Source organism: Balaenoptera borealis, assembly GCF_965194805.1.
Source record: "Balaenoptera borealis genome assembly, chromosome: 13".
Classification (NCBI taxonomy): Eukaryota; Metazoa; Chordata; class Mammalia; order Artiodactyla; family Balaenopteridae; genus Balaenoptera; species Balaenoptera borealis.
In genome coordinates, this window is record NC_138870.1 from 97,954,933 (window position 1) to 97,980,458 (window position 25,526).

The 25,526-nt window shown below is 49.6% G+C and overlaps 1 protein-coding gene across 14 annotated transcripts in view; it reads right to left on the bottom strand.

The window, feature by feature from the left end:
* Positions 1-25,526, bottom strand: part of MRTFA (myocardin related transcription factor A) — a 206,395-nt gene that overhangs the window by 9,459 nt on the left and 171,410 nt on the right. For all 14 annotated transcript variants that reach the window (XM_082350098.1, XM_082350094.1, XM_082350095.1 and 11 more), the window contains 5 exons: positions 8,971-9,026; positions 6,597-6,672; positions 5,518-5,679; positions 1,829-2,001; positions 1,204-1,335 (listed from right to left, as the gene is read on the bottom strand). In XM_082350098.1, coding sequence (XP_082206224.1) covers positions 1,204-1,335; positions 1,829-2,001; positions 5,518-5,679; positions 6,597-6,672; positions 8,971-9,026 — 599 coding nt within the window. The remainder of the gene's footprint in view (positions 1-1,203; positions 1,336-1,828; positions 2,002-5,517; positions 5,680-6,596; positions 6,673-8,970; positions 9,027-25,526) is intronic.

The window sequence follows — 25,526 nt, forward strand, 5'->3', positions numbered from 1 at the left end:
CGCGAGAACGAGGCCGAGGGCAGCCCGGGAGCACCCCACTGAAAGGGAAGAGGACGGGGAGCCCAGGGAAAGCCCCCAGAGAGAGGAGCGCGACCTGAGGCAGGTCTGAGGCAGCTCGGGGCTCAGCTTGCAGGAGAGTTCGTGGCGGGGCTGGGGAGCTGGGACAGAGGCCGAGGCACTACCGGGAAAGAGGAAGTTGGATAAACACACATACACTGTTCTCGCAAACGGGGAGTGGGCAAAGGAAGGCACCAGTCGTGTGACGAGGAGCAGGTCTGAGGGAGGAATTTGGGGGGAAAACCTCAGACATCTGTGGCCAATCAGGAATAGACTGCAGAGGCAAGGGAGGTGCCGGCTGCTGAGGGAGAGGCCGGGAGCCAGCAGGACGCTAGGGCACCACTGACCGGGAGGAGCAGGCCTGGGGCGGAGACCCCGCCAACCACCTGGGAGCGCCTGGAGGCACAGGAAGGCTTCGCTAAGGCTGTGAGCCGCAGGAGAGGAACGTGGGCCGCCAGAGGCTCCAGGCCAGGGCCAGGGCCAGGGCCTGGGCCTGTGTGGCGGGACTGGAGAATCAGTCAAGATGGGAAGCAAGCCGGCGGGAAGGAAGGGCACCTGCCCAGCAGGCGTGGAGCACAGGCTGGAGGGCGGCAGTCAGGGCCAAGGTCCCAGAGGCCGAGGGAGGAAGCTTGGCCGGGCGGGGAGGGCCGGACACCGGCTCTTGGTGCTGCTGAACTTAACCTCAGCGTCCAGCACCGTGTTCCCATACAAAGGTCCCCATGGGCGTCTCGTGGGGTTGACGGTAAATGCTGTCCCTTCAGGTATCTTAGGTCAGGCCTTGGAGGAAGAGAGTGACAACAAACACCCGGCACGGCCGGCTGGGTGACCTCAGGCCCGTCACCTCACTTCTCGGTTCTGTCATGGCCTCACGAGGCTGTGAGTGGACAGAGGGGACGTGTGGGCGTGTCTTCCTGCGGCGGGCAGGAGTGAGAGCCCGGCCCGCTGTGCTCAGTGAGCGGTGGCGGTGGCTGTGACGGCCAGCGTGCGTGAAGGGAACAGGAGATCTCCCAGAGCACTGTGGTGACCTCGGCTGGTCCCCGACCAGGAGGAGAAGAGAGCCAGCCCCACTCCCCACACTGGGACGGAGTCACGGCAGGGCTCAGAGGGGCACGGGGGGGGAGAGGGCGGTCAGCTAGAGGTCTGCACCTTAATGAGCGTGGGGAGGGGCTTGGCGGTGGCGACCGTGGTTCCGTTGGCGAGGATGGGCGGCGGCGGAGGCTGCTCCGCCAGGAAGACTGTTTCTGCAGACTCTGGGCCCACGGGGAGTTGAGACAAGACCTGGGAGAGAAGAGGGGAAGTGAGGACACGCCCACCCCTTCTCATGGTCCCGGAAGCTGCGCCATCTCCAGGCTTCAGCCGGTGGTGTGTCCCTGTCCTGTCCTGCCCTGCCCGGAGGTGGGTGGCTGTCACCCCCTCGGACGCCATCACTGTTAGGGGGCAAATGACGGGCAAAGACGAGAGGGATGAAAAGAACAGCCTCCAGGGTGGCAAGGGGAGAGGGAACTAGAAAAGGGGAAGACAGAGGGTGGTGAAATATCATGGAACTGAACACACTCAGGAGAAGCGGCTGTTCTGAACGAGCGGACACGGGGCAGCAGGGAGGCCTCTGCATCTACCCGCAAGGCTGCCCAGCCGGTGTCCTCCACGAGGGCCACCGCCGCGCTTCCTGGCTTCCCCGTCCCACCTGGCCAAGCGAGGGACCTCCTCCTGGGCCGCTCCAGTAGCTCTGGGGCCCTTGAGCAGGGGAAGCACCTGGAGCGGACAAGCTCACCTGAGCGGGGGACACAGAGGCGGCACTGGGCAGCGGCTCGCTGACTCGGGCTTCCAGGGGCGACGGCACCGACTGGGACTCATGGCTGGCAGGCTGCTCAGGAGATAAGGCGTCGCTGCTGTCCTCATCGAAGGAGGAGCTGTCTGCTACTTTCGGGTAGTTCACCTGGCCCACTGGAAGCCAAGGCCAGGGTGAGACGGGAAGAGGCTGTCCCAGCGAGGCGCCTGCCCCGCGGCCCCGCGGCCCCAGCAAGCAGCGGGAGGAGGAGGCCAGCAGCCGACCTGCCTCCTGTGTCCGAAAGAGCTCAAGGAAAGCTTGTCGTCACGACCCCGAAACAAAGGCCAGGAAGAGTCAGTCCCACCAGGCCATCAAAGCACTCCCCTTGGTGGGGAAAGGCCTGATTGCTAACCCCTTGCTTTTAACTCCACCCTGCGTTCAGTCTTCCAAGTCAGGGTCTGCCCTCCCGCCCCACAGCCTGCCACCTCCTCCACCTCCACTGCTTCCCTGCTGTTGAAGGCACTTTACTCCCATCCTGTGGCTGCACAAAACTCTCCTCTTCTCCCAGAGGCTCATGGACCCTGCGATCAGGGACGGAAGGAGTTTGGGTAACAGCTATGCAGGTGCAGCTTCTCCCTGGGCTGCCCGACTCCCCGAAGACCAGGAGGAACAGACAAAAGAGCCTCCTGGAGAAGGGCCGCCTGCTTGCACAGGTGAAGCAGATCAGTGGAAGGACAGCGACCTCCCTTCAGCAGCCAGTGACTGCCAGAGACCCACGTCCTGGGGGCAGGCCTGCGCTCCTGGGCAGGCACCAGGCTGGGTGGGAGAGGCGGGAGAAGCGGGGACCCGGCGTGGGAATCCCAGATGTAGAGGGAAACAAAGAAGGGGACGGGGCAGGCAGGGTATTCCAAAAGACTCCTGTCACAACCCCGCCGCCAGCACGGTCAGGGGAGAAGTTCTGCACCGGCACTGTCCACACGGGGAAAGAGGCAGTGGCGCAGAGGTGAGCCGGCGGCCATGCCGGGGACGCTGCCGCGGCGGGAAGACCACAGATGAGGAACAGGAGCAAGCCTGGAACTCTCCCAGCAGACCCTCCCCCGCTCCAGGGCCGTGACCCGAGGCCCTCTGCCCCTGGGACCCGGCAGGACGCCCCTGAGCTTGTCCCCCACCCCCTCACCCGCCCTCCCAGGGGCCCGCAAGGAGTGCGGAGGGGACGCAGCTCACTGACAGTGGGCCCTTCTCGCCGGTCACGCTAGGTCTGGGTGCCCTCCCACAGCCTCTTGCTCCCAGAGAGGGGACCTGCCATGGCACAGCAGCCACAGGACAATGGGACTCAGGATGGAGGAGCTGCGGGTCCACCCCCGCCTCAGCCCGGCCTGAGGAAGCTGCTGGCCACGCCGCAGCGGCCCCAGGGCCGGTCAGGCCAGGTCACTGCGGGGCCCACCCGTCTCCCGCAGCCAGGGTGGCCCGGATGGGGTCCTGCCCGGCAGGAGTTCACGGGCCAGGCACCCTGGAGCCCAGCCGCTGCTCTGCTGGCGGGAAACGTGGATGCTGAGGGGAGGCTGGGCATGACTCCGACGATCAGCTGGCGGCGCGTGTGTGAGCAGATGGCCGCGGGTGGGTGCGCGGTGGAGTCAGGGAGGCGGAGGCCGTCTGCGAAGCCCCTCCCATCCCGGCGCGCACCCAGCTCTGCCTCCCCCTCCATCCCCCGCCTCCTCGGCCTCTCCTCTGACTCCTTCCTCTCAGCCCTAAACATCCTCCTTGACCACTGTCTCCCTCTCTCTCCTCTCCACTCTCCTCCTGAACAGATGGACCACGTTTGCCGTCACCACTGCCTCGCCTCCTGCTCACTCCTTGACCTGCACACTCACTGCCGGCGAGTGCTCCTTTCTCCCCAGTCACCAGTGACGACCTCGTTCCAAACAGCTACTTCCCAGGCCTCAGACAAGCCGTATTCCGCCAGGGCTCCAGGCCACACTGCCCACGCTGTCCCCTCTGCCTGTGATGTCCCTCTGCACCCTCTCTACTTGGCAAACTGACTCAGTCTCCAGGTGGGCCCCAAACGTGCCGTCAGCCCCACCGCCATCCGCGTCCCTGAGAGACGCCCGTCTCGGATGGGCTCTCGCTGCCCCTGCCACACACCTGCCGTCCTACACTGGCCACGACAGAGCCGCCAGCTGGTCTGTAACGAACGTCACTGCCAACAGCAGCAGCCCTTCCCCGAGTCTCCCCGGGCGCCCAGGACTGTGCCGGGCCCTTCACAGCCATCATCACCTGGGAGCCTGCAACCTGTCCCGAACAGCAGGTGACTTGGCTACGATGTCACAGGGCCCTGGTCTTTCTAACTATGTGGCGCCCCACGTGCCCGGGAGCTAGACTCAGAAATCACTTGTGCACACGGCAGCCTTCTCCCGTCAGACCGAGTTCTCTGAGGGCAGCAGCGGCATATTCCGTTCGTCTCTGTAACGGCAGGACTCACACAGGCCTGGCGCGTGGCTGACTCCCCGCAAACATCTACCAGATCTGGGCCGGCTGGAGAGTCCAGAACTGACCTTGGCCCAAACGCTGCCGTGGAATCTGCTGAAGATCCGGGTAGGAAAACACTGACACAAGGTGAAGTGAATGCCAGGGCAAAGCAGGGAATTAAAGGGGAAGAGGGCGGTCGGGGCACGGGCTGCCAGCCTCCAGCTCGGAGCCACCTCCTCTGCGGGTGCAGATGAGGCCCCAGAAATCGGTCTCCTCTGAGCCAGGGCTCGGGCCCAACGTGGCCTGCTTTGGGCCTACTCCTGTGCCCTCCCCTGCCCTGCCCAGAGACCTAGCTCACTTCTACGGCGAGAGCACCTGAGCCTCCTGAAGGCACGGCTGCTTCCCGGGGGCAGGTCTCAGGCCTGCGGCAGCAAAAGAAACATGTCTGTACCCACAGTTACCAAAGTCTGAGGGAATCATGTCTGAACGCCTGAGCATGGCACACGAGGCCCTGCACGTCCTGGACTCTGTGGCCTCCCCCCTCGCATCTCGACACCCGCGTCCAGCTCCACGTGCAGGCTGCTCCTTCTGCCCGCTGCATACGCTTTAATTCCCACTCACCCTGCACCCCCATCTGGGCCTCACCTCTTCTGACGCCGATGCCCCCTGTCGGGGCTGGGGTGGGCGGCCCTCCATCTCACTCTCGCCTATTTCCTTGCCTGTATCTGCTCCTGGGCTTGAGCTCCGTAAGGACGAGGGGCTTGGTCTGCCTTGTGGGGCTGTGGCCCTAGCACCTAGCACACTGCTTGGATCAATCGACCTTTACTGAGTGAACTATCTGAGGAGAGTGCCAGGCTCCAAGAAGAGATCTCACTAATGAAAAGAAACCGCAGGTATAGTTTCAAGGTCCCAGCGTCTCCATGTGCTCACACACACCAACCCCGACATCTATCTACCTTCTCCGGGAAAGAGGGACAAGCCCCTGCGCTCACAGAGATGGGAAGTGGCCAGAGGCCTCTCTGTCACTGACGTAGTTACTTTGGCACGGCGCTGATCTGTGAGGCCACTGGAGCTGTCCCAGGCTCATAGGACCCGTTTATCAGGCTCTCATACTCTGTACCTCGGCTCCCCCAAGGCTAAGCAGGCAGTCAGGGAGCAAGCGGTCCAGAGCCCATTCCCTCTGCGCCCCGCCCGCAAGTCCACACGTGGTGGCCGGGCCTCCTCACCAATGATGGCTTCCTTCAGGCTAGACTCCACAGGCAGGATATTCTTCTCCACCAGCTCCATGGGGCCAGGCCTCTGCGCAATCTTCTCGTTGAGGTCATCGGCCAGCCTGGCTCTTTTCAGCTTCAGCTGCTTGGCCTGCAGGGAAGGCTCGGCCGAGGTCTCTGCCCATGGGAGAGAATGGAGTGCAGGAGGATGTAGGAATGAGCTGGTTCTGCCCTGGGAACTCCAGAGCAGCTCCCCTTCCCTCTGGGGAAGGAGTAGAGACCATGAGAATGCAAATCACGTCCCAGGCAGAGTACGGTGGCCCGGCTTGAAGTTTCACAAGGATAGAAGAAGGGGGCCCCGCTGTGGACAGTGTGTGGTCACACGCAACAATGGTCACTAGGCGCAGGCTGGCCCAGACGACTCTCTGAGGTGGAGCCAGAGCTGAAAGGGCACCAGGCAATGGGTGGTGTCTCCTCTCCCTCAAGCTCGCTGAGTTATGGGGACAATTCTCCTCCCTGCTCTGGGCCTCAGTGTCTTCCTCTGCGAAGTGTGGGGTTCAGTCTAGGAAAGTCTTCTTCCAACCCCAAAGTGGTTTCAAAACCAAACAAAAAATGAATAGACTCAAGCCAAAACCTTTCCTTCCCTAGAATGAGGAAACAAGTGTGTGTGGGCAGGTGGAGTACACCTGGGATGATCCTGCTTGTACTTCACAGGTGCTGCTGTAAATACTGAGTGAGTGAATGAATGGATGGATGGATAGATGAATGAATGAATGAAAACAGAAAGTAAACACATTTAAAAACAGAGTTGGAGGAAAGGATTTCATACCGAGGTTTTATGAGATCCAGGGCCACCACATGGCCATAGAAAAAGGAAAGCCACCCCAAGACAATGTGACTGTGCTTCTTTGGGAATTCCCAAAAACCAGTGGTGGTGCCCACAGCACTGCCGTTTTACTGCGTTAAGGCTCTGGCTTACACTGTCAACAGAAATGGGAGTGATGAAAAAGAGGGAAGACGAAACGTGGGTGGTGCAGGGGTGAAAACAGTGAGAACGAGGGTTTAGATGAAGAAGCATTTCCAATCTAACACACCTTCCAAAATGTGCATCCTGACCAGCTCCGATCTCTCCGGCCGGGAACGAATCTTCCGCTTCAGGTAGTCCTCTGTCTATAGAAAAAACACACCAAGCAGCTCTCAGATCCAGGTCACAAGCTTATGGCATGAACAGGACCAAAAAGCAGCCGTGCCTTTAGTGGGTCACCTCTGCAGCCCCCACGACCTCAGCCTGGAGACTGCAGGGTCCTGAGGCCTGAAGGATGTGTCCACTTTCAGCGCACCTGCCAAGGGCATCATCCGTCTGTCAAGACCATTTGTCGCTCTGAGGCTGGACTACTAATATATTTTTTAATCTATTACTTTTACTATCATAAAAGTAATATATGTTATGTTCATCAAAGAAAATTCAGAAAATTAGAAAGTAAAACCACAATAAAAATTTTTAATCATCCACCGTTAGTATGTGGGGATATTTGTTTCTAATCATTCTTCCATGCAAAAGATAAGTTTAATTTTGCAAAGCTGTAATCATACTGAATATAATTTTATACCTTATTTCAAAAAACTTGGCATTGCCTGATAGCATGAGCATTTTCCATTCACTCTGAATGGCTGCCAAGTAGAGTACTAATTTTGATACATGGTGTCATAGCTCTAGTTCCTTAAAGTCTCATGTCCTCATTTCTGCACTTCTGAGACAGCAAGCAAATTAAACCATTCCCTCAACAGTCCCAGAGCCAGCCCACTGCCCGGCTCTCACGTTATAATGTATATGTGACTCCGGATTTGTCTGACTCTAGAGCCTGTGCTCTTAACCTTTGCACCGGAATTTTACAAACCATAGGTCAAGACCATTAGTGGGTCAGGACCAGCACAGGATAGGGTAGGATGGGACAAGACAGGACAGGACAGGACAAGACAAAGTAGGGTAGAGTAGAATTGAATAGAAAATAAAGTATCAGAGCATACTGCATGCCTGCAGCAAGGTAAAGACTTGCTCCTTGGACTGGCCTTGGTGCTCTGACTGGTCAGCTCTGTGCCAGCCCCAAGGTGGTGCTGAGCTCTCCAGGAGATGGCTCACAGTGGCCGTGGGTTCAGGGTCTATCACCCATCTGCAGTGGGCAGAAGTACTGCCATGGCTGCCAGAGAAGACAGCAGAAGAGGTGTCGTACACTGCAGGTCTTCACAGACAGCAGAGGGAGGCACACGGTACTGATGAAGAAAACACCTGGAGTCCACACACCAAGGTTTAAATCCCAGTAAGCTTGCCACTTACTAGCTGGGCAAGTTAGTTAACCTCTCTTAGCTGCATCTATTAAGATAAAGATAATAACACCTAATTCATAAGAGCTGACGTGAACATAAACAAGAAAAGGGTATAATTTCACATATAAAAGAACTCAATAAACTAGTAGCTGTACTCATTAGTTCATATTTACTCCTTGCCTTGGAGAAGCAGGCCAGGAAATGGTGCCAAGTCTTAAGACTGGGTTGAGGGCACAGGCGATGGCATTCCTTCTCTCCCTGCTGTGCTCTCTCGTCCTCCCAGCCACTGAAACAGTGCAGCTGGTCACTCCTTTGGTTCCCAGGACCTGTGACCTCATTCTTCCCACTCACTCTAAGAGTTAATCATAATTTTCCTTAGAAATTTGTTAAAAATAAAATAAAGACAGAGATAGTAAGATAAGTCTTGGAGGTAAATACTTCAGAGTCTCTGAAAGAGCTGTGGGTCTTAGGGAGCCCCGGCCTATGATCCTCCAGCTGGGGAGGTTCTCTTCCCTTGTCTGTGAAGGGGCTGAGAGGGGGAAGCATGTTCTGGCGACTTCCCCATCTCCGCCCACACTGGGCAGCAGAATATCCCCTGAGGCCCCCGAGGGAACTGAAACTGAGGGGGACAGGGCAACAAGCCAGGTGCTGCAGTGTGAACCTGAGCTCGGAGGGACCCAGCTTCTGCTTCCACGGCCTCAAGTGGACCTTGGCTGCTCAGAGGCACACGGAGACCAGTAAGGTTTCCATGCCCATTCTGGAGAGGTGTGGGCAGTGTGGTCAGACAGAAGGGACCACCACTCAGCAAGCTTTTCCGTGGCTGGTGGTCGTGTCCTAACAGCTACAAAAGGCTAAGTGGAATTAAAGATGGGGAAATACTAGTGGTCTCCAAACCAAAAGAAGGGAGGTGACCATTACATACCCTTGAATGTACTAAAGGAGGAAACTCATTCTGATCATGGCCCATATCATCACACTGGGAGACGCTGGGGTGGGGATGAAGCAGAAAAGCCAGAGCTTTCTATTTAGAACCGTAAGGCCAGGGCTGACCCTGGAGGCAACGCTAGACTGGAAGGAAGATGACAGCAGCACAACGGGCTTTGAAAATGCTCTTAGGAATCCTTGGGAAGCAAGGTGCCTTACCCTGGCCCGCTCCAAGCTCCTTCTCTGCTCATGAAATGCAGCTGGACTTTTCAAAGCTGTTGGGAGAAGAATCATAAAAGAATTACTTTATAGTGAAGCATCATGTCTACTGCTACAATTTACAGTGGAGAAGGTATCTTAAATTCAAGTTAATTTTAGCAGTACTATTAATATCAGCTGAAGTGAAGAAGAAAACGGCACCTGAGTAAGCACAGATCTTTATGGTTCAGCTACCCCATCAAAACAATTCTGGTTACTTTGTTCCTAATGGAAAGAGTCACTGCCTAAGCTTGGGCTCTATAAGGTGCACCCACGGAATATAACTTTAATATAATCCTTATGGAGCAGTCAACTCTCCAAGAATGCCCACTGGGCCTCCCTTTACTCTGGGGGAGACCGGGACACAGAGCAGAGCTGCAAGTTGGGTCCACCCACTTTCCTTCTCCAACCTCATCAGAAATCACAAAGTGACCGAACTGTTTGAATGAGGCAGTTAAACCAAAAAGACATGCATCTACTTGGGTGCCATTTCCTTCTTCGGTTCAGCTGGTATTAATAGTGCTGCTAAAATTAACTTGAATTTCATCTTGAAGGACTAAAAGAACTTCACCATGATTGTATGGTTAACCTTGGTGCACACAGCCAGCAGCTGACCAGAAGGCTCACTGTATCCCCCATCAGGGACCCGGCTCTATTCTGGGGCTACCATCACATGGCCATAGCTCACAACTCAGCAAAGCACACCAAGGGTGGGGAGACCAAAGCAGGACCCTCTACAAATGCAGCGCCGTGAAGAGAGTCTGTGTCAAAAACTCAGCAGATAACGAGTTGGGACACCCTGAGGATGAGAGGGGAAAAGGCCTGACTCACTTCAAGTAGGGAACAACAGCAGTAAGAGAGAAATTCGTAAGACCGTGGTCAGTTTCACTTCTGCTGCCCTAGAATTTCAGAGCAGCTGTGAAACTGTGTGTGGAGATAACTTTTGCTGGGCTGCTGGCTGTGGTAGGAGTGCAGGGGTAAGGAGACGCTAAAAGTAGCCAGAGCACAGATATGACCCTAGCCTGCCTGGGCCTTTGCACTTCCTCCCCACATCCCACCCCCAGGGGCTGGGCCTCAGTAGCAACAGTCCCCGAAGAAAGCTCCAAATGTCACTGCAGTACTTCTTTTTTTCTTTAAGTTTTTTTTTTTTTTCTAATATTAAAGTAAAAAACTATCATTTTAAAAGATCAGTTGGAAGTACCCTATCTTCTAACGGCAGGGGGAGTGCTAGATTTAACAAATAATCTCTAAGGAAAACCAGCACAGGCTCCCTCCCCAACCTACCAGAGCATTCCAAAGCACGACCCAGGCCATCCCAGCTCTAATCTGAAGGTCTTGGCATCTCAGTGGGTAAGCAGACAACCCCTGCACCTGCTTCTACTGAGTAAAGCTGGTTCAACTCCAAAATCAGCCTCCAAAAGTCCTGATATGCAGGGTGTGATGGACCAGCAGGGAATGAACACACAACCTTGCTCTAGGAGCGCTGATCACACGGATGAGACGAGAAGCACTAAGAATCAAAGCAAAACTCAGTGTCCGCCCCACCCCACCCCCAGCTGCCTTTCTGCCTTAGTTTTCTCCACGGCTCATCACCGCCTGACACCCTGGATGGTCATACTGCATCTCTCTCTATTTATTGCCAGCCGCCTACCATTACAATAAGCTCCTCAGGGCACGGCAGGGTGTTTGCCTACTTCTTTCTGACAGTACCCCCGCCATGGAGAGCACATAAGTCATTCAATGAATTAATGAATATTCTATAAGGAATGGATACAAAGTGTACACTGGTGACAGGAAAACTAGAGGATTCTGTGAGCTCTAAACTTTCATTTGTACAGCCAGAATTAGGCTCTCATCTTGGTTCAAAACTTCACAGAAGTCCCAGATATAAAAAGCAAGACATGTGCATGCCTGTCCTGGGTTCTACCAGTTACTGCTGGTGTGACACGGGGAATGACTGCTTTCCAGGTCTCATTTTCTTCTTCTGTAGAGTCAAGTCCGCCCACCTCCCAGAACTCCTGTGACAACCGAAGGAGAGTGAAGGGCTCTGCAGCCAGTGGCGCCCTCACCAACACATTTAGGATGCTGCTGTCATCACGCGCAGTGATTTGGTTGAATCAGGGGTTAGATTCCCACACGGGCCAGCTAGTTCCTACACCACGGTCACAGACAAGCTGGCTAAACACCAGTCAGCATGCAACGACCTACACTGGCTATCCTAAGGGGTAAGGCACAGATCCAGCTTCTGGAAAAACAACTCACAAAGCGCAGAATTTCTTGATGGAAGGGGAGTGCAGCATCTTCATGTACAACGAGGGTGTTGCACCATGAGTGGGGGTAAGCGACAGGTGAACTGGCTGTACTGTGCGTGACTGCCTGCTTCCATCGAGTTAAGGAAATCTCTGCGTAACAGCGAGGATGCCTACCTTCTGTGGTGGGCACGGTTCTAAATACTTTAAAATGTTACCTAATTGAATACTCCTAATGACTCCATGTGGTGTGTAATATTCCACTGTACAGATGAGGACAGGCTCAGAAAGGGTAGGAAAGGCAGCAAGTGGCAGAATAGGATCATAACCTAATTCTCTCTCACCCTCAAGTCAGAGTTCCTTCCCTCCTCTGGGTCGGTTCCTTAACTTCTTCAAAAAGTGGAGAAGAATGACCCTGTTGGATGGGAGGCAAGGAGGCTTCAATGACCTGCAACGCTTAGATGTAGGGCTGAGGGCAGGCCATGTGGAAAGGCCAGCTCGACCACAGTACTGAGCACAAACAGGTGTAAGGAAGGCTCAGAAGACGGGTGCAAAGTGACTGCGGGTACACAAAGCCACGGTTTCAAACCTGGGGCTCACCATGGAGCTTAAGGTGCAGCCTTCAGCACTGACACTAGGAGACGAGCCTGGAGGTGGATGAGAAGACCAGAGCAGTTCATAGCTGCTCAGAGCTTGGGCAAAAGAACCAGAAATGAAGACCAAGAAAAGAATTCAAAACAATAATTACTGATCCCAAAAGACGGTTTCATTTTATAACAACAACATTATAATCTCATTGAATCCTCTTAAGAACCATGAGGTAGGTACCACTATTCCAATTTTATATGTGAGGAAACTAACACTGCAGTAACCTGTGAGGTCACTCACCGAGTGGTGGACCCCAACCCAGGTCCAGCTCTGTCTCTCTTTCCCCCTTTGTGACAAGTGTGTAGGCTTCTATCAGCCCTTGAAGAGCCCACTCACTTTGTGCTGCTCTCCCCCCACGTCTAATTCTGCTCTCTGACAGCAAGTTCAGCGATTTCAGGAGCCACTTCCAACATGTGAGAGGAAGAGGGAGCAATGGCCCATCTTGTGCGGGCTTCAGTCAGGACTCCTGGAAGGCGCTTCCCGGGCCCATCTGGGGAAGCCTGGAGCTGGGGCAGCCAGTGCTCTCGGTAGGTCGGGGTTTGGGGTGGAAAGGGCACTCCTATACGTGTCTGGCCAGCTCTGTTAAAAGCTGCAGCCGTGGAGGAGGGTAACCTAGTGAAGAGATTAGGGGTGATAAAGGTAAGCCCTGGGCTTTCTTGATGTAGAAGCATGTGGCAATGTATAGTCAAAATCACAAGCTTCCACGCTAAGGGAATGAGACACAAGGAAGTACAGCAACGCAGAAAATAATTTAAAAGTTTAGGCCTCTACTAGTTGTGGAAAATCCCCAAAGGCTCGAAGCTAACCCATAAACATGTGTCTGAGTAGGAGGGCGGCATTCACCTTGGACTCTCACGCCCTCTCTCGCTGTCTTAATGCTTTGCCAGAGGAGCCAGGGCACTGCTCACTCGGAAATTTTATTTTCCCAGAAACTCCTAGAAGGCAGTTTCTGAAAGAGAAGCTCCCCTAAACCAATGCAAACCCAAGAACTCTGCATGTTGTTTATGAGAATATACATTTTTGGTGTCAGAGGGCACCAAAACTTGATCCTCTACTCCCACCCTCTGGGAGCTGGTTTCCTGGAACACTTGCACGGCTTTGCGTGAACACAGGGTGGGTGTGCAAACACGTGCTGAAAGGAAAAATAACCAAGCCCCCCACGGAAATCAAATGAACACAAGTGGCTAAGAGGTGTGGTGCTCTTAGTCACAGTTTCGGTGCCAGATGTGGGCCCCGCCCCTGGCTGGCTCTAACCCCCGATTAATACTCTGTTCCCTCTCTCCAGCGTCCATCTTCTTTCTCCCCTTACACATTTGCTACCTTAATTAAGTGAGGTAATTTGTGAACTAAAAAGACAAAAGCTGTTTCAATTTCCTTTTTCAAAACGCACTGCCATCCACTTCCAGGGGGAGTTCGGTGCTGTGCTGGGTGTGATCTGTTCAGACGGAGCGCTGTGATCTGATCTAGCACCGAAGCGCAAACATAAGGAGCCTTAAAAACCAACCTGGCGGGACTTCCCTGGTGGCGCAGCGGTTAAAAATCCGCCTGCCAACGCAGGGGACACGGGTTCGAGCCCTGGTCCGGGAAGATCCCACATGCCGCGGACCAACTAAGCCCGTGCGCCACAACTACTGAGCCTGCGCTCTAGAGCCCGTGCTCCACAACTAGAGAAAGCCTGCACGTGGCAACAAAGACCCAAGGCAGCCAATAAATAAATAAATAAATAAAAAGAGAGTAACTTAAAAAAAAACAACCAACCTAGCACATGAATGTAGCGCTTTCCCATCACCAGCCCCAGATTTAGTTCAACATGTAGGCAAGTGAAAGCCTCCTAGGAGCCACAAAGCAGTTCTGGAAATGCCTCTCAGCGAGAAGGGTAGCAACAAACCCCAGCTATTCATTTTCTCAGCATTATCATTAAGGAATGTTTATTAGGTGCCTGGGTCTGAATGTCACTTTATTAGGTGCTGACACAGTAAAAATGATCGCTCCCATACTATGCTAGAATTAAGCTCACTGCCAATTCTGTATTCAGAGGAACTCAAAGGCTATAAACACAGGACAGCTAACAGAGATCAAGACTGCCATGGGCTAAGGAGCCCTTCTTCCAGGCAAGCCTGCTGGATTTCTCTGTTCACTGTGGAAGCAGCAGGCACACGCACAGTGCATCGGTGGGGGCTGCGTCTGCGTGTGGTAACAAACATACTTAACAACTCAGGTGGGAAATCAGAACTACGTCCATTCATCCATCTATCTAATAAATACTTCTTAAGCAACTACTGTGCTAGTTACTGAGGACAAGGATGTACAGGATGGAGTCCCAGCCCTCAAAGGCAGCTCAGGGTCTGGTCAGGGAAAAAGACAATAATCACAATACAAGATGGAAGCATAGTTGTAGAGGTAATTTAAAGTGCTACGTAAGACAGAAGAGGCAAAATTCTGCCTGAGGAAAGAGTGTGTGAACTGTATGGGTAGATTTTACAGAGAAAACCCAAATGAATGGAATAGAAACACCACAGGCAGACAAGGAAGGTCATCTAAGAGCGTGACAAGTTCAAGGGACTACAAGTGGTCTGATGTGGTGGGACCAGGGTGTTCACGTGGGGATCATGAGACTTGGGGGGGGGGGGGACAGGGCCTGCATCTGAGGAGCCGGGGAAGACACTTTTCTCTGTTCTTCCCACTAAGTACAACTAAACACTCTGGACCTTACATAAGTAGGTTCTGAAAGGTGGAGGGAAGGTGGCAGACTGGCTAGGGACCTTGGAACCCAAAGAATGACACAGTGGCGAGTCCCCCGAGTTTCCTTTTGCCTCTTATATCCCAGACTTGGAGCTGAAGAAGCTGGCAACCTGGAAATGCCAATGGAAGCGGACAAAAAAGCCCCAACAAAACCTACTCTCGCTAGCCACAGGACCAGGAAAAGGGCAGCCTAGCAAGAGAAAAAACTTAAGACAGTAATCATTCTACTCCAGCCAGACAGCACGGTGAAAGCCCCACCCCCAACAGGAAAGGCCAAGTGGGAGTCTAGACTTTCACCCTTACAAGGCTGTAATGAAGCACCCCAACACCCCTGCCAGGTGGTGTCAAAGAAGGCCAAGTAGGAAGCTGCCCCCAATCCAAGGAATAAGTGGAGACCAAGTGTGGAGCCTGGACTTACACCCCCTCTAGCAGTAAGGAGATTCCCCCCTCCCCCCGCTGAGGTGGTGTCACGGGGAGGACTGGTGAGGTGTCAGGACTTTCACCATTACAAGGTCACCTCCACCCACAAAAAAGTTTAACATCGTGTCATCCAAGCCCTGGAAGGAGAGGAAAAAGATGGGTTGGAAAAGTACTTAAAACTTCCCAAATTTGGCAAGAGACATAAGTCTTCAGAGACTGAAGAAGCTGAGCAAACCCCAAACAAGTTAAACCCAAAGCAGTTCACCCCAGGATACATCAGAATTAGACTTTTGAAAACTAAAAACACAGAAAAAAACTTGAAAGCAGCCAGAGGAAAAACAATTTGAATGGCAGCGGATTTCTCATCAGAAACCATGGAGGCCAGAGTGGTCTGTAACTACCACATTACCCAGGCGAGTGACATGATCAGAACTACACGGAGGGGTGGGGAGTTATTTCTAACTTGATGTTTTATGTTAAAAAATTAAATGAAGATGTGGCGCATATATACAATGGAATATTACTCAGCCATAAAAAGGAACGAAATTGAGTTATTTGTAGTGAGGTGGATGGACCTAGCGTCTGTCATACAGAGTGAAGTAAGTCAGAAAGAGAAAAACCAATACCATATGCTAACACATATATATGGAATCTAAAACAACAACAACAAAAAAGGTCATGATGAACCTAGGGACAGGACAGGAATAAAGACGCAGGCCTACTAGAGAATGGACTTGAGGACACGGGGAGGGGGAAGGGTAAGCTGGGACGAAGTGAGAGAGTGGCATGGACATATATATACTACCAAATGTGAAATAGCTAGCTAGTGGGAAGCGGCCACATAGCACAGGGAGATCAGCTGGGTGCTTTGTGACCACCTAGAGGGGTGGGATAGGGAGGGTGGGAGGGAGGGAGACGTAAAAGGGAAGAGATATGGGGATATATGTATACGTATACCTGATTCACTTTGTTATAAAACAGAAACTAACACACCATCGTAAAACAATTATACTCCAATAAAGATGTTAAAAAAAATTAAATGAGCAGAAACACACCTGGTAATTGGTATGTATTCCTTTCACCACTCATGTCTGCACTCACATGCTCCCCCCTCTTCCCTGCACCCCCTTTTAATTTTGAATTTTTTTTTTGAAACCTAAAAAAACATTGAAAGAGCAAGTAATAAATGACCCTATAACTCTGACCTAGATTCACCAGTTACCTTTTAGCCGTATTTGCTTTCTCTCTCTCCCGTGCGCACGTGCACGTGCACACGATTTTGTTTGTTTATTTAATCACTTGGAAGTGAGCTGCAGACACAGTTGTCCCTTGGTATCTGCAGGTGATTGGCTCCTGGATGCCCCACGGACACCAAAATCCTGTATAAGGATGCTCAAGTTCCTTATACAAAATGGTGTAGCATTTGCATATAACCTACGCACATTCTCCCATATACTTTAAATCGTCTCTAGAATATTTATAATCCCTAATACAATGTGATTGCTATGTAAATAATTTCCAGTGTGTGGCAACTCCAAGTTTTGCTTTTGGGAACTTTCTGGAATTTTTTTTTCCAAATATTTTCAATCTGCGGTTGGTTGAATCCACATATTTGGAACCTGTGGATACGAAACCTGCAGATGCAGAGGGATGACTATCAATCACAACATTTCATCCCTAAATTCTTTAATATGCATTTCCTAAGAATAAAGACATTCTCTTATCTAACTATAATATCTTTATCACACCTCAGAAAATTAATATTAATCCAATAATATAATCGAATTTGCAGTCCATGTTTGAATTTCCTGAATTGCCCGTCAAATGTCTTTTATAGCGGTTTGGATTTTCCCCCTTAATCCAAGATGTAATCAAGAATCATGCACTACATTTCATAGTTGTCTCCTCGGTCACATTTTGAAACAGTACTCTTGCCTTCTGCACTTCTCCTGACACTGACTGAAGTATACAAACCAGCTTGTCTGGTGGAAAGAATGTCCTATATTCTGAATTTGGCTGTTTCCTCGTGATTAGATTTAGGTTAAACTTCTGTGGCAGGAAGACTACACAGCTGACGTGCACTTCTTAACATCAGGAGGCGCACACGGTGCCTGCCCAACCACTGACAGCGCTGAAGTGTGAAAGGCGACAGCAGACCTCTCCACCCCAAAGGTAGCATTTCCCCCTTCGTAATTAATACATAGTCTGTGGGGTAACATTTGGAGGCCTTGTGAAAATCCTGTTCCCTAAGCACTACTTACCTAATGGTTTTAACATCTATTGATGATACCTGCCTGAAATCAAGTATTACACTGGGAACTGCAAAATAGTAAGAATTGCATTTTTACAAGATCACTCTAGTAGAGATCAAGAGGCCATTTAGAAGAATAAAATGGAGTGACCGGGTAAATGGTCGTGCCATTAACACTCCCAGAGAGGGGATACAGAAGGAGCAGGCCTGGGACAGGGTGGGAGAGATGGTGTTTAGTTTGGGACATGCTGAATATGAGCTGATTGTGTGACATCCTATCAAGAGATGTGCAAGTGGTACGTGTGTGTACTTGCATGTGTGTGTCTATATGTACATATGCTTATATGTGTATGTGTGTGCATACGGCATCATCTAGGGATAATGTGATATGTTATGCTGAGACAGAAGAAAATACTTCCCAGGATGACTCTTAAGAGACTCTCAGAATTTAACCATAGGTGACGGAGAGAGCCCAGCAAAAGAAACTGAGAAAGCTCACGGGGGTGGGAGAAGGCTATAAAGATATAGAGACTTGGCTTCAAGAAAAAGGGTGTAGGTAGAAAGAGAGAGATGTTAATAGTGGACAGGTCAGACAAAGTATGGCTTGCAAAGTTTCCAGAGGATTACTCATACTTAGGACACAGCCAGAGGTCTCGGAGCTATGCCAGTGAGTTGGTGGAGATGGGGACTAATCACAAGAGGCAGAGGAGTAACAGTGAGGGTGGGGTCCAGAGGTGTGTGTCCCCTAAGGGGTTAAGACTGCTAACTGTAGATTACTCACTCCCAACAAGTATTAATTGAGAGCCCACATGTCTGTTGGTGCTGGGATATCCTTGGTTCTTCTCTAGTGAAGAATGGTGCATCAGACAAATAAACACCTAACACAGTAGGAGGTGGTACATGCTCTGAAGAAATATAAAGCAGGGTACGGGCAATAGAGGGTGATAGGGCAGGATTTTATAGGCAGTGGTCAGGGAAAGACTTTCTAATGTGATGTTTGAGCCAAGACCTGGAGGAAAGGAACGAGCCCTGCAGGCAAGGAGAACAGCAAGTGCAAAGGCCCTGGGTGGGAACCTGCCTGAGAGGCAGAGGGACCTCAAGCAGGCCAGGCTGGCAGAGCAGAGTGAGCAAAGAGAAGAGTGGGAGGAGATGCCGTAAGAGGGGGAGTCGCAGAGGGCCCTGCAGGACTTTGGACTTTACCCTGTTCTCAAGTGGAAATACAGGGAATGAAACGGGGAGAAGAAATAAAGCAGGATTGTGCCTGTCAACCATGCTGTTGACAAAAAGGCTCCTGAGGGTAACGTAAATAAAAAGATCTGCTGCAAATGGTTTCCTTGTTTTTCCCCTGCTGTTTGCACAGCATGCTGGGAATTACCTTACTTGAGCTTCTTCGTACCTGCTATTTCCTACACTTTATAAAGGAGAACTGACTTGCCTGGGATCACATCCTAATTAACTGCAGAACGAAGACCAGACTCTGGTTCTTCTGATTCTAAAATTCAGATCTTTTAATTTATGTATATTTCAGCATAAGCCAGGTAGGAGGAGGGGTGGGAGTGGGTCAGAGAAAAGATACTTCTCTGATCAAGCATCTTTTAAAAAAAAAATTGATAGTTACAAAAAAATAACAGTGATTTTAATCTGATCTTTTACATTTTGCTTTCTTCTCCTGGTTATTCCTCCGGAAAGAAATGCTGCCTTGTCATTTGCTCTAATACTGGCAATGGGATAGAAGGGAGGACTTCAGATATAACCTCAGGAAATGTCAAGGGGCACACATTTTCCCATCCCTTTTCCCATCAACCCTCTCTCAAAGGGGTCAACATAGCAGAAGAGGGAGTCACCGTATAATCAAATTCCTTCCAAAGTTAACTGAGTCTTTTGCCACATCCCGTGGCCCTAGCACAGAAGTTTGTCACACAGCTCCAGGCAGTTCATTAACTCTGCCAAACTGACCACAGACATGGTGCAAGGCCATATGAGAGGCAGGCAAGGCAAGCTTTTCCCAGCATTGGAGGCAAGGGGTCATAAGCTGTCTGTACTCAATCATTTTATATGCAGCAGCCTCAACTGTCTTAGAAATTCATCATCAACTCTTGAATCACGTGGATAGGACTATCCTGTACTTCAGAACTCCTGGCGAGAAGAGAGTAACAATATTCTACGCCATCACTAAAAACGTAAAGGGGAATGATGCCAGCAGCCCTTGGTCCAGTGTTTCTCCGAGTGTGGTTCCAGAACCACACTTGCATTAGAAAGTCTCTGGAGGGCAAGAATCTCTATGTAATGCAGATTCCAGAGCTTCAAGAATTTCAATCTTTAGTCAGCTCTTCAAGGAGGCTGGTGCCAATAAAATTTGAAAACCATTGTTTCCCTAGTCCAAAAGGCAGGGGAAAGGTGACACTGCAGATGAGAAAGTAAGAATTTTTATTTGCTCATTCTCCACCACGAGGGGCTAAGTGACTAAAAAGTACACCTAGTAAGGACTTGATAATTTTTCTGAACAGCTAACTCAAAATTGCAACTCTGATGGCTGTGTAGGTGTCCAAATTGTGTACAAATTGGTAGAGTTTAATCTCCTGAGCTCCTTTCGGGATCACTGCTTCGAGGTGCAAAGTATGTACTTTTGAGAGTCAGAGGATCAGGGCTTTTTGCCATCTTCCTCACACGCTGGCAAGGGCCTCATTCAGTGGGATGGATTCCACACTCTGCTGTTTGTATTCGGGCCTGGCAACACACTCAGTGGAAGGCGGCTACAGAAATGTAGTCCTTGGTCTTAGCACACAGCAGGTGAGGAGCACAGAGGTTGGCTGTGTCACTGATGTGTAAGGGTTTACAACAGCATTAGGGGAATGATTTTTCTTGGGATTCCATATTCAGGCAGAGGAGGAGCCCTTAACCTGGGGCACACTATACCAGCTTTAGAGTATCTATGAATCCCTGGAAACTATGTGCTGAATTTTGGGTACTTGCTTGGGCAACTGTCTAGTGAGAGGATGTGTAAGATTTTCCAAGGAGCATCAATGGCACACACAAAATCAAGAACCTCTGGTTTAACTAAGCGTTATTAGGACAGAAGTGAAAAGGTGCCCATGGCCTTCAAGCCAGCAGACAGGAGCAGCAACTTGGAAGCAATTTTAATAGAGGGCTTAAAAATGATGGAGCTACTCTCACATACAACCCCTCCCCACTAACTTTCACCTTTCCCCACCAACTGTAGTTCCTGATCTAACACTGTTTTCAATTTTAATATTTACAAAGTTGAAATTCTGAAAGTACATCAAGCTATCATCATGAAATTCCTCTGTCAATGAGAATCATTAGACCATGACCTTCAGGAATTAGCATGGGGTTCGGAGCCAGAAGACCTGGAGTGGATCTACCTCTGTCTTTTAGTGGTGCTGTGACCTTGGGCAAGTCACATGACCCCTCTGAGCCTCAGTATTCTCATTGGCAAAATGGCAATTATACAATTTGCCGTGATGACTCCTGGCATTAAAGTGAAAGTGCTCTGCCATCTGCTAGAAGCTCTGGTTAATAAGCTTTTGGCACTGTTACTGTTTTAACTTTTTTTTCTGTGCCATCCTCCTTCTGAAGAGAACAGCGTGGGTGTGGAGTCAAATGCTGAGAGCTAACTGGGGTTGACTTCCATTTTTTGTCTTTCTGTTTTTATCTGTTATACCAAAATGCCTGCAAAAATGACCTGCAATGTTGACCATTAACCAAAGAGTTGTGTCAACAGTCCAGGGACTGGCCATGACAATGAAAACCAGAACTAAGTTCATGTGAATCAAAGAAAGAGCTTGGGTGATGGGGTATGGGGAAGGGATCATGCACTCTGGGGCAAGCACGGGTCCAAACTGACAGGCAGAAAACGTGCTTCATCCATATCCTGTTTTGGCACTTGGGCTGTCACCCCCAACCCAAACCATCAGGGAAGCCAACTACCAGGAATGAATGTTAAAAATGGAGACCCAAGGATGCTAACCTTTTCCTTTGCAGAAGTGCAAGCTGCTCCAGAATCTTCAACCTTGACTCACTGATGGTGAAAGAGATTCAAGACTGGGAGAAAAAAGTCACTGCACAATCTTGCATGGCATGAATATCAACAGGTACAGTGAATTCCAAAAGGCTAAAATATCAGGGGTCAAATATTTTGAATTTGGCCTTCCAAGTTTCTCTTTGACATGTATGCCAGCCATGTTTGTATCTGCCTTTCACACCATAGCCCAGTCTAATACTCCAGATCAGTCAATTATCATTCCAATATACACTCCTTGCTGAAGCATATACATATACACCTTTTTGAAGCCCCATAATCAATACACCTAAGTCATCTGTTTAGATACAAGCTCCAAATCACCTTTGCCCTTCTGCAAATAACATCCTACTAGGCTGAAGGATTTTAAATCACTGCCATCATCAGATATCTATCAGGGCTCCCCATGAGTATGTAATTCTTTAGGATTTTTATCGTTTAAGTAAAATTAGTGCATAGTGTCAACATGTGACTTTTTTAAAATTTTATTTATTATTTTTGTCTGCGTTGGGTTTTCGTTGCTGTGTGCGGGCTTTCTCTAGTTGCAGTCAGTGGGGGTTACTCTTTGTTGCGGTGCACAGGCTTCTTATTGCGGTGGCTTCTCTTGTTGCGGAGCATGGGCTCTAGGTGCATGGGCTTCAGTAGTTGTGGCTCACAGGCTCCAGAGCGCAGGCTCAGTAGTTGTGGCACATGGGCTTAGTTGCTCCGCAGCATGTGGGATCTTCCCAGACCAGGGCTCGAACCCATGTCCCCTGCATTGGCAGGCGGATTCTTAACCACTGCGCCACCAGGGAAGTCGCCTCAACAAGTGACTTTATTAACTCCTTTACTTCACTTATTATCTTGCAAAGATGTTAGCCTTGGATATCTCAGACATGTTGAGAACTAATTATTAAATGAAAGTGAATACCTATTACACTTTTTAGATATTAAATTGTATCAAGAACCTGTATCAGGAAGATTACTTTTGATGGTCTGTTCAAGAGAGCTCCCTGTTGGATTCTCCTTTGGATTCAGCAATGAATACGCTCAGAACATACAACTCGTTCTAGAGTCTATTTTAGGATTAGTCAGCAACTGGACAAGGAAGAGGTTCTATGCTAGTCACTGACCACTGACACAGGAAGACACACTTCTGATGACCTACATCAGCAGGAAGAGAGATGAGGATGCTGACATCTATCAGAAAGGCAACATAAAATGCCAAGGAGTGACATGCCCAGCTGGTCTTCTCCTGAGATGAAAGAGAAGATTCCTGAGGCCACATGCCTAACACGATTTTCTCTCAGCTTCAAATCTAGGGATCAGGTTAGCTCTAATCCTGGAACACATGTTTTACCATGGTGTTTTTTTTTTAAAAGATTTATTTTTATTTATTTATTTTGGCTGTGCCGGATCTTAGTTACGGCACACGGGATCTTTTAGTTGCAGCATGCATGCAGGATCTAGTTCCTCGACCAGGGATTGAACCCGGGACTCCTGCACTGAGAGCATGCAGTCTTACTCACTGGACCACCAGGGAAGTCCCTACCATGGTGTTTATCAAATGCCATTTAAACTTGGGATTCAACTACAGTTAAATGGTAACATTCCTGTGCTGAGGATACATCATCTCAGACAGGCGGAGTTCTCTTTCTCTGCTTCTTTAAAAAAAAAAAAAAGTTATGCTGTACATCTGCAACTAATATAATGTACGTCAATTACATCTCAATTAAAAAGAAAAGGGAAATAAAGAAAACTAGCTCTTTCATCCAAAAACATCTATGTATCTGAAAAAGCCAAGTGGACCACACTAACAGCTGTGAGAGTGAGCATCTGAGAGAAGCACGAGCCCGAGGGCCCTGGGTGGACTGGAGAGGTGGGCAAACGGCAGGCTTTGGGGAGGCCTTTTCTTTTTTTCTTTTTTATAAATTTATTTATTTATTTGTTTTATTTTTGGCTGTGTTGGGTTTTCGTTGCTGCGCACGGGCTTTCTCTAGTTGCGGTGAGCGGGGGCTACTCTTCGTTGTGGTGCGCAGGCTTCTCATTGCAGTGGCTTCTCTTGTTGCGGAGCATGGGCTCTAGGCGCGGGCTTCAGTAGTTGTGGCTCATGGGCTCTAGAGCTCAGGCTCAGTAGTTGTGGCGCACGGGCTTAGTTGCTCCGCGGCATGTGGGATCTTCCCAGACCAGGGCTCAAACCCGTGTCCCCTGCATTGGCAGGTAGATTCTCAACCACTGCACCACCAGGTAGGTCCCGAGGGAGGCCTCTTCTGAGCTGCTGCCAGAAAGGGGAGCTGGTCAGATCCTGTCCAAACTTCTTTGGCTCACAGGAACAGCTGTTCAGAGACTACCACACAGACCTTCTAGCAACTCCCAAGTGGACTGGAGCACATGGGAAACGGCCGAGGCCCAGGTGAGGATCTGCTCTCAACCTAGCCCCACCCAAACTCATAATCTACACAGAACCCTTTGAGACAGAATGTCTCGGACCATGGATGGACCTAGAGATTCTCATACAGAGTGAAGTAAGTCAGAAAGAGAAAAACAAATATCGTATATTAACGCATATATGTGGAATCTAGAAAAATGGTACAGATGAACTGGTTTGCAAGGCAAAAACAGAGACACAAATGTAGAGAACAAATGTATGGACACCAAGGGGGGAAAGCGGAGCTGGGGGCGAGGGGGGATGGGGGGATGAATTGGGAGATTGGGATTCACATATATACACTAATATGTATAAAATAGATAACTAGTAAGAACCTGCTGTATAAAAAAACAAATAAATTACATTTAAAAAAAAGAATGTCTCGGACATTGTAACACTTCACTTAAAAGCAAAACAAATGACATTTCCTTGAAGCCTACAATTTTGTCATCTTCAATCTTTGTAAGTTTTACAAAAGGGGGGGTCGGTGGCAATTCAGCCTCAAACTAGACCCTCTTCTGCTCTGGAATCACCAGTATCCCCGCTGGTGAACATTTCTGTCTCTTGGCAAGCTGCCCCAAAATAAAAAAAAAAAATTATTCCCAACCCAGCCACTCACTGTTTTGTTTTAAGAGAGGTTAAAAACAAAAATACATTACCATGGAGAGGGCAAGCTAATAAAATAATAGTCCCATTAATATACAACCAAAAGGGGAACAATTTTAACAGAGTACTATGTTGGCTAGTGGCTCTTTGAGTCAGTAATTTTCAGCAATTGTTTTTTAATCCAAGGGTAGGGAGGAAAGTGAAATTAAGAAGGATTTAATTTACTGAAAGATAGTTCCTGATCAAAAAAAAAAAAGGTTATGAAGAACCTAGGGGCAGGACAGGAATAATGACGCAGATGTAGAGAATGGACTTGAGGACACGGGGAGAGGGAATGGTAAGCTGGGACGAAGTTAGAGTGGCATGGACTAATATATGCTACCAAACGTAAAATAGATAGCTAGCGGGAAGCAGCCACATAGCACAGGGAGATCAGCTTGGTGCTTTGTGACCACCTAGAGGGGGGGGATAGGGAGGGTGGGAAGGAGATGCAAGAGGGAGGAGACATGGGGATATATGTACATGTATAGCTGATTCACTTTGTTATAAAGCAGAAACTAACACACCATTGTAAAGCAATTATACTCCAATAAAGATGCTTAAAAAAAAAAAAAGAAAGATAGTTCCTGTTCCCAAACACTGGTTTTCACAGAACTTAATGAGATATATATATATATTAAAAGCTGCTTTCAGATTCACAAGATGGTAGATCCAAGCTAATGTTCTCACTCTTAACTGCAAATAATACTGCCTGTATTTCAAAAGCATGAACAATACATCATCTCATTTATCTCCAAATTAACTGTGGGGTAGATAAGAATTTTATTTTTTAAAAATTTATTTTATTGAAGCATAGTTGGTTTACAACGTTGTGTTATTTTCTGGTGTACAGCAAAGTGATTCAGTTATACATACATATAATAGTTTGCACCTGCTAACTCCCAATCCATCCCTCCCCCACCTCCCTCCCCACCTTGGCAACCACAGTCTGTTCTCTCTGTCTGTGAGTCTTCTTCTGTTTCATAGATAAGTTCATTTGTGTCATATTTTAGATTCCACATATAAGCGATAATCATATGGTATTTGCCTTTCTCTTTCTGACTTACTTCACTTAGTATGATAATCTCTAGGTCCATCCATGTTGCTGCAAATGGC